This window comes from Brassica oleracea, chromosome C7 (assembly GCF_000695525.1).
Source record: "Brassica oleracea var. oleracea cultivar TO1000 chromosome C7, BOL, whole genome shotgun sequence".
Classification (NCBI taxonomy): Eukaryota; Viridiplantae; Streptophyta; class Magnoliopsida; order Brassicales; family Brassicaceae; genus Brassica; species Brassica oleracea.
Window position 1 is genome coordinate 37,444,021 of NC_027754.1, and position 14,093 is coordinate 37,458,113.

General features: G+C 33.3%; 3 protein-coding genes across 3 annotated transcripts; 1 reads left to right on the forward strand and 2 right to left on the reverse strand.

Annotated features, from left to right (window-relative positions):
• Positions 1 to 1,026: 1,026 nt before the first annotated feature.
• On the forward strand, positions 1,027 to 1,523 carry LOC106304161. Its single transcript, XM_013740558.1, has one exon. The coding sequence runs from the start codon at positions 1,144 to 1,146 to the stop codon at positions 1,354 to 1,356; it is 213 nt and encodes a 70-aa protein (XP_013596012.1). The 5' UTR covers positions 1,027 to 1,143; the 3' UTR covers positions 1,357 to 1,523.
• Positions 1,524 to 3,144: 1,621 nt separating this feature from the next.
• On the reverse strand, positions 3,145 to 5,255 carry LOC106305270 (putative F-box protein PP2-B12). Its single transcript, XM_013741651.1, is given in 5 exon segments — positions 3,145 to 3,364; positions 3,889 to 4,050; positions 4,277 to 4,388; positions 4,459 to 4,603; positions 4,606 to 5,255. Coding segments are annotated over 5 exon segments (765 nt in total). The 5' UTR covers positions 4,732 to 5,255.
• Positions 5,256 to 6,233: 978 nt separating this feature from the next.
• On the reverse strand, positions 6,234 to 14,093 carry LOC106301211 (1-aminocyclopropane-1-carboxylate oxidase 5-like). Its single transcript, XM_013737558.1, has 4 exons — positions 13,817 to 14,093; positions 13,207 to 13,454; positions 7,342 to 7,666; positions 6,234 to 6,876 (listed from the first exon to the last, which is right to left on the reverse strand). Exons 1-4 carry the CDS (start codon positions 14,012 to 14,014, stop codon positions 6,622 to 6,624), a joined length of 1,026 nt encoding a protein of 341 aa, XP_013593012.1. The 5' UTR covers positions 14,015 to 14,093; the 3' UTR covers positions 6,234 to 6,621.

The following is a 14,093-nucleotide window of genomic DNA, read 5'->3' on the forward strand; positions in this document are numbered from 1 at the left end:
AAACAACTCAGTATGTGATTCTCTAAAGACCACGATGTATATGTGTTAGGTAAGTATTATTACTTTAGTTTTTTTTTTGTTTACAGGCTTTACCGGTTGTGTAAGAGGATACAGTAGTATTTTTTAAAAAATAATAAAAGCAAAAAAACATCTGTTATTTTCCTAAAAACAAATCACATCATGAGCATTAGGTAGGTACACCACGCAGGATGTCTTTGATTTTCCTAGGGTCTACAATCATACAAGTCGTTGGACTAATTATTAGCAAATATTTATAGTTTTACTTTGACTAACATTGGCATTATCTTGGTTACAGTAGACCATCCAAAAGAAGTGGCCACTAGTGAATATAACAATTAACACATTTAAGATTAGCAAATATTTATAGTTTTACTTTGACTAACATTGGCATTATCTTGGTTACACTAGACCATCCAAAAGAAGTGGCCACTAGTGAATATAGCACATTCCTTAATAAATATTAGCTCCCATGTTTTGATCGTCCTAATGTAAGAGTGCAGCTTCAAATATTCATGCCTTCTTGGTTAATATATATATCCCCTTGCACCCGGAAGATGTTCCAAACAAATTTAGAATCTCACAAAAGCGTCACGTATTCACATACTGATTACATTACCCAAATCAACACGTCACATTCATACTCTTAATCGCCCATTCTTGCCCATTCCAGCTTCATACTTCTAGTAACTTCAGCCCATCCGACCATCACATATATGTCCCATGCACATCATTATAGTTTTTCCATATATATCAAAACCTACCATTTAATTTTTGGAAATAACATTTTGACCCAAAAAACATGTTATCATCCATTTCTTATACATAGTTTTTGTATGAGATATTTCTGGCGAAAATAATGTGACCCTAACTAAAAATAAAAGTAGAAACAAAATTAAATAAATTCAATTGAAGTCGGTAGATCTGACGGCTACAATAATTTATAACCAGAACCTACCAAAATTTATGACCATCAGCTTCGGAGCCCATACTCTATAAATACCATACCGTCTCTTAGAAGCTAAACCACATTGTCTTTGTCTGGACATTACAAAAAGGTTACTAGAGATTTTCTTTAGCAAGACATCAACAAGTAAATTATAATCAGAGAATCTTCAAATCGTCATGATAACAGTAGCTATTGCCGCTGAGTTGCTTGAAGAATACACGTTGGCGCTAGCTCGCATCACCGCCACACTCCTCCCTCCACCATCAACAAGTCGCCGTCGAAGGGTGCGGGCTCCCACTAGCCGTGGCCAAGCTGATTCTTCCTTGCCTCATAGCGACGTCTCATCATCTTGCGCTCCAAACTACGCCGCTTTTCTCTTGAATTTCTGAGTTCTTCTTACTTTGTATAGACGAAGAGATTTTCGAATTTTCTTCTTCTTGATTGTAATTTCGAAACATGCATACTCGTGTTATGCAATTGCAACTTTCTATTTATTTCCTGAGTTGATGTTTTTCTACAATGATAAATCAAAAATTTAGAAAAACATTTAAATTTATTTTGTAACGCTGAAAATTAACTATTAGAGGGTTAAAAAAATTCATGTATCATTGACGGTAGACATTGTGGATAACTATGAAGATATATTGAAAAAGCGTATGAAATAAGAGGTCAATAATTAATTTTCTTTTGAATTTTTTTTTTTTTGAGAAAGGGCTTTTATTCTTTTGAATTTTGTTTATATTAAGAAAATTCTTTTATTTTTATTTTGTTAGATAATTGATATTATTCAGCACCACAGAAAGTATGTGTATTAAATTGAAAAGTGTGTATGACGTTCATTGAAAGTATATTTTGATAATGAGAGATTAACTAAACGCAACCATTTTGTTTTGTATTTTTGTGTAGATAAGAGATATTATTGCGGAATTGTTTTAGATAAAAATTTAATAATTCGCGACTGTTTTTTTGGTGGAAAAGGAAACCGACACTATGGAGAAGGGGACCAGAATCACATGACAGTTCATTGAAAAACAATGATCATTCAGACGTCAGGAGAAGTCTTGTGTGACTTTCAAAAATTGTGAAAGTCTTTTTGGCTCTTGTGCATGTGTTTACTAGACACCAGTCTATTACCACAAGCAACTAAGAATTATTGCTGAATACTACTCGTCGTTTTCCTTAAAGCCAAGTACCGCTCATACCTTCCTTGTCATTCTGTTTCGCTTTTTTTATGCGTATTAGCTTCAGCATGATCCCAATTCCCAAGACTCATCCTGAATTAATCTTGAAAGTGTTCATCCACGAGATCAGTCACATATTCTAACAAAAACTTCATTCGCCAGTGTTAGCAAATTCTTGGAGGTCAAACTGTTGTTGCTTGCAGTGTTATGCTGCAATTTTGCCAATATGAGGAGCTGTCACGCTTAGAGAAACCGCCCTCTTCAACAAAGTGGTAAACACCGGATTAATAAAACAGTGATGAATGCTTATAAGCAGTAGATCAACGGATGTAAGTCTGTTGACTTCGTTAAAACTGCATTTGGGCTTATGTCTAGGTTACAATAAAATGGGTCTACAAATTAAATAGAATAGAAGGTAGAGGTTGGTGTTACAAAAAAAAAAAAAAAAAAAAAAAAAGAAGGTAGAGGTTGGTCCTGATGAAGCCTATAAAGAAACAAATACTATCGGACTATCGGTTAAAGGTCTGTTAAAAAGAGCATATATATAGTTTCTTCACTACTTCATCTTCTTTCTTCTTCCTTGTTGTGACTACTCATTACATTACTGTTTGTAAAACCTGAAACAAGATAAACCTAAATCAACGAAAGCCTGTTAATTCTCGATTCTGTGGTAAAGATTGCCAGCTAAAGTCTAACCAAGATGTACCCTAGAAAGACAATAGAACTCGTAAAAGTCTTTGAGTGTGTTGTTTCATTCTGTTTTCGGTCAGTTCTTGTCCCATTGGAGTTTAATGTTAGTTATGGTACAATAGCATAAATCAACATATTATCCAGTCAAGTTACACACTGGCGTCAGAAATCAACATGTCCATATATTGGAATAGAGTTTCAATTCTTTTACTACACAACAAACTAGAATTTACTTTTTTCAAAAAAAAAAAACAAACTAGAATTCACTTGCGAGCTACGTTACTGAATCACACAACACTTTTTTTTTCATTTTGGCCTAATCTCGCTCTCTTGAACGATGATCCCACCTTTCCAGCCACCTTCTCTAGTCTCTAAGACGCTCATCACGAGCTCCTCCTCATCAAAACCGACATAATACTCACCAAGTTCAATCTCCAACCACCCATCTTCTGGCATTCCAGACTCAAGAAACGCTCTTCTATCATTACAAAGCCCGGTTCTTGTGGATCCGAGGATGTAGCGGAAGCTTTATATGATAGAATTAGAAATCCGTTGATTCTGAGAATACCTGAAAAACTAGGATAATAACAGAGATCTTATTAAGCTTAGACGGCTATATATAAGAAATCATAAAACTCTAAAACATTAAAGATAATTATCCAAATAATAAATAAAATACTAAATAATTAAGATATTTATTCTAAATGATGCATATAAATATTTGGGATATTTCTAAATATTTATTATTTAGTTTATTAATTATTTAGATAATTATCTTTATTATTTTAGGGTTTTATGGTGTTTTTATATATAGCCGTCTAGGCTTAAGTTTGTATTCAGTTTATGATTTGATTAATAAAAGTTAAGAGATTTCTCTTTATTCCTTGTTTTCGGTAGATCATTGGTGATCTCAACGAATTTAAGAAGACATTGATCTTATGCATTCTTAGACTAAATAAGATCTTTGTGATTATTCTAGTTTTCTGGGTATTCTCAGAATCAACGGATCTCTAGTTCTATCCTATAGAGCTTCCGCTACATCACCCGAACCTCGTCTCCAATGGCTGGGACCTAAATCCAAATGCTCCTATTTCTCCTTCTTTAAAAACAAGGTAAGCTCCATAAACTGTGCCTTTGGAGAGCATTGACGAGCTTATGTTGCCTCGGATCTCAAACCAACACACCATTAGAAGTGCTGCAACTTCCTCAAACCTGTTGCAGACTAACCAAAGTCAACACCAAGAAGCTTTGGATTACAAGAAACAGAAAATTTAAGGATGAAATATGCAATAAACAATTTACTAGCAACTTCAACAAAATTCTTTTTTAACAAATTGGAAGCATATATCTCTATATATATATTATAACTCTTTAATTTTGGATCGAAAACCAATGTTTCACTGTGCTATGCTCACGACCATCCTGGAAAGAGTTTAACCTTGAGTCCGGAATCGAAATCCATAACCAGTATTCAGGAGAATCAACCCAAACGATCTCTAGTTTCCTTGCAGATAGCATCCAACATTTCTTCCCGCTTCTCTCCAAAAGCTCTAAATCAAAATTATAAACAATCATTTTCAAGAAACCATGCATTGAAAAAACAGAGGATGTTGTGTAAACTTACCGTTCTGCCATCATCGATGAGAAGAGGGGATTCACAGAAACGGAGGAAGAGATGGTTATTAGATAACCTAGACAGAGAATGATCAACCACCAGACGAGGATCAAAGGGAAGAAATTTCTCCCACGCGGCGTTGGACTCGGCGTCTCGGCGGCTGAGCGAAGTAACTTGGAGACGGCGGAGATACGGCAGGCGTCGTGGGGGCTGGTGAAAGAAATCACGGCGGCTATGCATTCTTCCGATAAATCAAGAAGATTCATCTCCACTGTCATTACATAATATTTCAAATGGGGGAACTGATTACAAATAAAGATTGTAGACCTATTACTTGTATCTTACGTGAAAAGGCTTACATAGATCTTAAAATCCACACTGAGTATTTAATAGTGATCGAGGATTTAATCTGGAGAAGAAAAAGGATGTGGGCAACAATATCATCATAACACAACGATGTAATCAGGTATGAGTTGACAAAAATGGATTCTATTCGTATGCCGAATAGCATAAAGATATCGGGAGAAGGAAAATCGTGACTGAACTCGGGATCGAGCTGCCTACGTACCCTACGAGGGATCAAGTCTAAACGTAGTTCGATTATTATCATCTCTCGAAAGAGACATCGGGTTTCTTTGTTAGGATTCGTTTATTATCGTTTCGGGATAGACATCGATTATGGATAAGAATAAGGATTTAGGGTCCTCGTATCGGCTGATCACAATCTCCCAAGATAAGGTTTCACGTGAAGAGCCATTGTTCTTGATCAAACACGGAAGCGAATGTGATCGAGAAGAGTAGCATGTCTCCGGCTCGATGTTGTTGTTCGGGACAAGTTAAGCATAAAGGAATAACTTCTCTCTTTGAAAAGTGGAGACGTCATCTACGGTTTAGCTCGAGCTTAGCGAGTTCTCCTTTCCAAGCGGTGGTCTTGACTCTTATGAAGAGAATATTTAATGGTTTCTTTTCTGGTTTTGTTCGTGAGAGAGATTCCCTAGATCACGAGCTCTCCTCCAAAGGCGTAGAGAATTATATATCTTGTTAAGCGTGATCTCATTTAGAAGAAGTGTGATTCCTTCTTCTTCTTCTAGCATTATATCTTCTTTTATTTGTCTATATATTTCTTGGAAAATCAGATAGCTTTGAGAGCGACCTCTTACTCTATTTTATACCAAGAGTTCGTCTTCTTCCACTTCGTAATGTTGTTGCACGTGACTCCACGTATTTAGATGTGACTCATTATTTGTTGACCATATTCCAAGATATGTGGAGAATAATCTTTGAGATCTTTGACTCATTCATTATTCAACGGGTTTTATGAGCCGACATCACATTTCAACTTCTCGCATGCCCGTTTGAGCTCAACTCAAGGTAGTCGTTAATCGGTTTTCTGATCCTTTTGGCGGGAGAGATTTTAGTGCTAAATCTTGGTCCAACAACTTATAACTTCTATTTTTTTTATTCCTTTCAAAGCTTTGGCGCCTAGTCTTAATATGAGCCATCGTTTTAATTTGGGACTATAACCTGTTTTTTGGTATCTCAAAGTAAGGCAAAGTAAATAGGGAGGAGAACAAACACAGAAATTGCTAAATACTGAGTGCAAATACAAATATCTTCTTTTTTTTATCAACACAAATAATTTCATTTAAAATCTCATATTGTTATGTTATAACATAATCAAACAGGTGATTAGGTTTCTGAGACAGGAAGTCAGGAAGACGTAGAGCTCATAGCTCATCTCTTTTATGTAAGTAGTACATCAGTTTCTGGACACCGTGTATAAGGTAACAAATTGTTTAACACACATAAATATATGCCCATAATAGTTGTACATTGTTATCAAGAGATCTATCACTATCAAATTATTATTATTATACGGAAAGATGGGTAAGCAGATATATATATGTATGCTTCGATAAGACCATAATCTAATAAGAAAAAAAGAAAAAAAGGCTGAAAAATGAGGTTTCTGTTCGAACTGAGGAAATTGAGCAGAAAAACAACCCCACTTAGACCACAAGACTAAGAAACTTTTTGCAAATTTAGGGTCCAAAATTTTCTGCAAATTTAGGGCCCAAAATATTGAAGGCCTGAAGCTAATGCTTCTTTAGCTTCTCTCCAGGGCGTGCCTGCTACTACACATACAGAGACAGACATGTGTATAGTATCTAGTCGTTTAGAAAGTTCTCAAGGCAATGCTCTTGGTCCAGATTCCTACTCCAAAACTTTTTGTAGTACTCTGCGTAAGTGTAGTCTCTGTATATTGGCTTAGCCTCGTCCTCCTCGGCTTCCCACAAGGGCTTTGCCGGGCTTATGACAGCGCAGTCAGCTGGGCACAGAAATGATGCGACCGATAATCTCGGTTTTTCGGTGTTTGTTACTGCTCGATGCCAAACACTTTTGTATATTCCGTTACTCAATGCCTGAAATTGCATATTTAAGCAAGGTTGGTCCAAGCCTTTCTATAGGAGATAAATTATATGTGTATCATGCGGACAGTAAGGCTGATTTCGAAGTGAAGCCAATAAAATCCAAACCAACAAATATGATATTATCATATTTTCATAATAATTAGTTGATTTAGATATATACTATAATATTTATATAAGTTCAACTTATATTTGTTAGAGATTTAACTTTTTAAGTATATACACAAGTAACAGCTGTATCTCATTCATTAGTAAACTATTTACTAATATTATTCTTCTTTAATTTTCATTTTCAGATGTCCCAGTTTTCCCCCTAAATAATAACGATTAAACTCTAAAGTCCAAAGCTATGACTTCCTCTTACCTATACTTTGGACCAGACCTACACTTAATTAAGATCTAAATTCATAGCCCAACACCTGAAGACATTTTGATAGATTTTACTATCTGATCAGTTACCTCGAACTGGTCACCAATGTTGATGACAAAAGCATCAGGATGTGGATTAACGGCGAACCACTGGCCGTCGATCAAGATCTGTAGACCACAAACGGTAGCATCTTGGAGAAGAATGGTGAGTGCGTTTGGGTCGGTGTGAGCAGGTAAACCATAAGTGAGCTCAGGCTCAGGACATGGAGGGTAATAGTTGACTGCCATGTGTTGACCTTGTTCACCAAGCACTTTCCTCATGTGATCTTTTTCTAAACCCAGGCTCTCTGATATCAGTTCCTCTATAGTAAATCCCAGTTCTCTTACATCTGTACTGTATCTACTCACAACTTCCCTGCAAAAGCGCCAACACATACACAATTAGCTACTCAAATTGTTTAAACGGTCAACATATTCACTTTTTAACATGATTCATAGGTTTAGTAAAATTTATGAAATTACTTTATTTTTAGTACATATTTTTAAGATAAAACCCATTTTGATGCATTGAAGCTCATGATGATTATGTAATTTACAAGCGTTACTATCTTAAGTACCTGTTTTTCTAGCAAAATATTTGATCTCATGTCAAACTAATAATTATATTAAACTATGGTCAGTGTTTCAAAAAAAAAAAAAAAACTAAACTATGGTCTCGAATGTTTGTTTGCGTTTAGTTTAGCGAGTAGTTTTTCTTCAACAAAATCGACTAAATTTGAAAAAATTAAACAATATACTATTTTTTTTGTTTTCACTTGCAGTTATAAAATGTCTTATAACAAAATAAAGTTAACATATATTGTTATTATAAAATTAATGTAGAGCGAGAGAGTCAATCAGAGTGATCGGTCATGATTTAAGAGATGACTTTAACTTTAATATATATATACGGCTTTAAAAACCATTAATCATCATTATATCAATACCATTAAAAGATGATCATTCTCAAATTATATCCTTAATGAAAATTGCAGCTTTCTCAAAAATACCCTTATTTTTACAAAAAATTAATAAAATTCATTAATGGCATTTAAGTCTTTTGGTTTTGGGCCTACAGATACACCTAAATGGATCTATAAATAATAGGCCTATATATATATTTAAAATATATATTAATTTTAAATTTAATATAAGTATAAATATATTATGAACAATAAATGAATTAAGAAACATGAAAATATTATTTTCTTAAATATACGTATCAATATTCAAAATAGATCATTTGAATATTATACATATTTTCAATACAAACCAAAATCGTATATCCTACACCATATATCATATACATATTTGAATATCATTTTTCAGTGTATAATGTCATTTTATACATAATATTAATATGGCAATTACGAGTGTTCAAGAATATTTTAAAAACTATCTTAAAATAAAATTTTAAATCTAAAATACAAACACAAACTTATAATAGGTTATTAATAACGAAAATAAACTAATATTGTCATATCAATAAGTTATTTTATATTATCATTTTTTATTTAGATAACATGATAAAATTTTATCAAATTCTAAGGAATCACTAATTTATGTAATATTAATAAATATATGAGTAATTTAATCAATTTTTTAAAAAAGTACTATAAGATATTTTGTTATCGGATCAATAGTATCAGATCGCGGGTTAATAGTGAGTTTTTAGGTTTTTACCGGGTTATATCGGATTTTTAATTAACAAATTTTTCATTAAATCCGAACAGGATTATATACAATGTATCGGGTCTATAGGTTCAAACATGAATCTAGGTCAGATATGAAAACAAATTTTAAAACTCAAACATTATTATAGAACAGCTACCATATTTCGAACAAATACCATATTTTGAAGAGAAAAAAAACAAATGATAAAAACCTAGTTTTTTAAAGCTATAGTCCAAAATAAAATAGTTGTAAAAAAATTATTTTCTAAAGCTCAATAAATTTTAAAATGACATCTGTTAAAGATGAGTAAAATAATTCTATGGTCTAAATTTTAAAATAATTTTTTATTGATTTCAACCAGTAATCCCATGAAAAAAGGTTTCTTCTAAGTCGATATGAAAATCCAATAGAATTTTGGTATGATATCACGACGCTGACGCCAACGCGGTTTACCAGTGACGTTTCCTCCCCGTTACGGCGTTATCACACAAATCATATTTTATAGGGGTTAGCGATGATTATATACCGATGTATCTGATCAGATTAGATGGAGTTTTGTCTGTGTTGACTGACTTCTAAATTTCTGACAGTTTAGATGGAGTTTTGCTGCATATCTCCGCTTGTCCTTTTCGGCTTTTCCCAGCGTATCTTTATCAAATCTTGCTTGTTTACACATAAAATTTTTTAGCTTTTACTTATATAAATACATGATCTCTGTATGTAATATACAGTATACACACGTTGCTGTTTAAGGGTTCGACTGCTGACCATTCTGGAAATAAGAGGAACAAATAGGAAAGGAACGTAGAGGAATAAAATTGCAGGAATGAAAGGAAATGGTTGTTCCTTCTCAAATTTAAGAAGGAACAATTTTGTTCTTTATTTCTCTACAAAAAAAAAAATGGTAGAGAATGAGAAGGAAAAACTATTCCTTGTGAATGGTGATTTTTTTCAGGAACATTAAGGAATGGCTAATTCCTCTCCGTTCCTTGGTCACCATTCATACCCTAAGTGTCAGTTATATTCATGGTTGAAAACTTACGGTCGGTCGGAATAATTCACACGTTTCTGTAGAATAATGTATGGTGACCACTTGATGCTGATAAGTATTTGGAATATCTTATTATTTGTTTTATTAATTATTTAGATAATTATCTTTATTATTTAGGGTTTTTATGGTTTTATTATATATAGCCATTGAAGTTTAAGTTTGTATTCAATTTATGAGTTTATGATTTGATTAATAAAAGTTAAAAGATTTCTCTTTAATCCTTGTTTTCGGCTAGATTATTGGTGATCTCAACGAATTTAAGAAGACATTGATCTTAGGTATTGTTAGATTAAATAAGATCCTTGTGTTACTCTAGTTTTTCGGATATTTTCAGAATCAACGGATCTCTAATTCTGTCGTATAAAGCTTCCGCTATGTTTTGGTTTTTTTAATCAAAATTTGATTCTGGAATCATAGAAAATTTGTTCGTTGAAAGTGAAGAACTCGTTTACATAGATATCGTTGGCGATCCAATCTTCGATGTCTATGATGATGATGATTGTGTTCAATACAAATAAACTGAATTTGATGTTCGTTCGGTGGAGATCAAAAACGGTGTGGTCTATAGATTTACGCGTGACAAAAGTTTCCGAGTCATCTACCAGCAAAGTGTTAGATTCACGCATCCAAAGAAACATACTACAACATGTGTTTCAGAGAAAAAAGAAATTGAAGAAAGGGTGGAAGATGTGACGTGTACAAACCCACTGGAAGTCAAAATCAGAAACAAGTCTAATAATAAAGACGACACGTTCATCGATGGTGGTGCTCCAAACCAGACTTTTGGACTAAGTTGTATAGTACAAGCTTATACTCTCCATCGTGACAGTGCAGATAATGCAAATTTCAAGAATTTGTTCATGGTGATTAAATTGTCCGACGTGAGGAAAATTTATATTCTTTTATTTGAAGAATATATATTATGTGTGGAAGAGTCGCAAAAGAATAAGATTTTATGTGAGAAGATTTTGGAGTTGAGGACCACGGTTAAGATTCGAGGACGAATCTTCTCCGACCTGGAGAGAATGATGTAGATAAGTATTCGGAATATTTCCAAATATCTTATTATTTGTTTTATTAATTATTTAGATAATTATCTTTATTGTTTTAGGGTTTTATGATTTTCTTATATATAGTCTTTTAGTTTTAACTTTGTAAGAGTTGATAATTTGATTAATAAAAATTGAGAGTTCTCTTTTTTGTTCCTTGTTTTCGGTAGATCATTGGTGATCTCAACGAATTTAAGAAGACATTTATCTTAGGCATTCTTAGACTAAATAAGATCTTTGTGATTATTCTAATTTTCCGGGTATTCTTAGAATCAACAGATCTCTAATTATATCCTATAAAGCTTTCGCTACATCACTGCTCCTTATAATTAGCCCAACAGCCACATGCATGCATAGGAATAAGTGTATAATATGCAATGTATAGATTTGATAAATCTTGTCAATCCATGTGATCACATGGGAACCAAATCAGGAAACAAAAACCAAATGGGACCGCAAGTTAATTATCGTTTACCTATCAAATCATTTTTTTAAACTAGATTCAAGAAAAACAAAAACAGTTGACTTGAGTTGAGTCAGTTGAGGCCTGAGGGTGGAATTTTCATTGTTCAAATCCGAATCGACTTTTGTGTCTTTAAAATCATAGAATGACATTCGTTTATTCTGAACTGAATATATATATATATATATATATATATATATATATATTTATGAATGTATAATATTCTCGTTATAAAAAGAAAAAGAATATTCTGGTGATATAAGGCTTTTTCCTGTTGAAAATACATCTAACGAGAGGCAGCAATGCTCTAGTTTGGTTTGTTGTGCGTGTTTTTGGGAATTATGACGCTTAAAGTGTAGCTTTGAAGATCTAACTCATCTCGTATTCTTTGATAGGCATCCTATGTGCATTGAACCATTTGCTTTCATTATATTATAATAGTTTAATGATATAATATGACTCTCTCTGTATAAATTGGGACCAAAGAAAAAGAAAATAGAATCCAATCAGATTAATGATTGTTTTTTAAAATAGCTATGTAAGTCTATTTATGGCCTAAAATAGCTTTATTAGTGTATTTTTGGCAATTCTGACATATCAGAAATCACCAATTGAATAAAACCATGACGCAAACTCATATATCATAAAGAACAGAACTTAGCCTTTAAATTCACCGCACCTTTTATGACCAATCAAAATGACACATAGATTATTAATTAAAAACATTAAATTAAATAAAAAATAGCTACAAAAAATAAAAACGCTAATTTTAACGACGCTAATGTTTCCAGCGAAACCCTAAACCCTAAATCTTAAATTCTAAACCCTATACCCTAAATTCTAAACCCAAATCCAAACCCCTAAACCCAAACCCTATACCCTAAACCCTAATCTTAGACCCTAAATCCAAATTATATACCTTAAACCCAAAAATAGACCATAAACCTAAACCCTATACCCTAAACCCAAGTCTTAGACCCTAAACCCAAACCGTAAACCTTAACCCAAACCCTGTAGTATCTAAGTTTGGGGTTTGGGTTTAGGGTTTACCGTTTGGGTTTTAGGTCTAGGATTTGGGTTAGGGTATAGGTATTGGGTTTAGGATTTACGGTTTGGGTTTAGGATTTACCGTTTGGACTTAGGGTTAAGGCTTTGGGTTTAGGGTATATAATTTGGGTTTAAGGTTTACAGTTTGGGTCTAGGACTTGGGTTTAGGGTATAGAGTTTAGGTTTATAGTCTAGTTTTTGGGTTTAGGGTATATAATTTGGGTTTAAGGTTTACAGTTTGGGTCTAGGACTTGGGTTTAGGGTATAGGGTTTAGAATTTAAGATTTAGGGTTTAGGGTTTAGCTGCAAGCGTTAGCGTCGTTACAATTAGCGTTTTTGATTTTTTGTAACTATTTTTTATTTAATTTAATGTTTTTAATTAATAATCTATATATCATTTTGATTGGTCATAAAGGGTGAGGTAAATTTAAAGATTCACCCTAGGAGATGAACTTGGACCTAAGTTCTGTCCTATCATAAAACCTTGCAGTTCGTTTTACCTATTTAGAACATGAGAATAATGATTATATTTTTGACGATAGATGAGTTATATAAATATTCTGAGAAAGAAAATACAAACTAGAATTAGAAGTACATTATATATATATAAGCAAAGTGAATTGATTGCTTACTTGAAAGAAGGAGGGTTTGAAGGCCACTCATGGACATACTTGCTGATAGGATAACAATGTAGTCTAAGATAGTCTCTCCAATTGTTGACCTCTTCTTTTTTCACATTGAAGCTCGTTGATAATCTCGTCGTCTTCGTTGGATCGTCCGAGTACAGCTTCATTTTTTCCTCCATAGACATGCTAAAGAACTCGTTCGCAACACTCACCATTCCATCTATTGTATCTTTGCTAACTCTGTGATTTATGACCTAAATCCATCGAAAGACTACAAAGTTATTAACTATAAAGTTTGAATACTTAGCTATATACAAGTTGTGCTTTTGACCGACGGTTAGTGGAATATATTAGTTCCAACGGAAATAAATAATAGTAAAACTATAATTCTGGATTTGAATGGTTATTACGTACGACGGGGACAAAACATACGAAGAACACTAATACAAAAAGAAGTATACAGTACTTTATTTCGATATAAACCAATACTTAAAAAATATTATGTTAAGTTCCTAATCCTTTTCAGGCACATAAGTTCATATTTCAGATACATATTTTTCTTTATTTGATTCAAAAGTTCATATATACCTTATCAAAAGGTTGTGTATATAAGTACCTGAAAAAACCCGAATCGGGAGCAAGCTTGGTGGATTTGTTGGACTAGCCGAGATCGATCTGTGGAAGATAGGTCGATGATAGGGAAATCTTTAAGTGGAGAGACGTCAGAGAGACATGGACGGTTGGAGAGTGGCCGAACATAGTTTTCCGGCAAAGTTGTGTGACGAATACCGGTGGATATTAGCTTTGCTGCCATATATGCTGATATCAGAAAGTAAAGAAGAAGTATAAAGGGAAAGAGATAAAGAAGGCTTGACTTTTGAGTATGTATTTGA

Bases quoted from the DNA above. Each gene is read 5' to 3' on its own strand.
- LOC106304161 (XM_013740558.1), top strand. From the start codon at position 1,144: ATGATAACAGTAGCTATTGCCGCTGAGTTGCTTGAAGAATACACGTTG.
- LOC106301211 (XM_013737558.1), bottom strand. From the start codon at position 14,014: ATGGCAGCAAAGCTAATATCCACCGGTATTCGTCACACAACTTTGCCG. The intron at 7,667-13,206 runs GTAAGCAATCAA...GCGCTTTTGCAG, and splicing joins TCAAACCCTCCTTCTTTCAA to GGAAGTTGTGAGTAGATACA. The intron at 6,877-7,341 runs GTAACTGATCAG...ATGCAATTTCAG, and splicing joins ACATTGGTGACCAGTTCGAG to GCATTGAGTAACGGAATATA.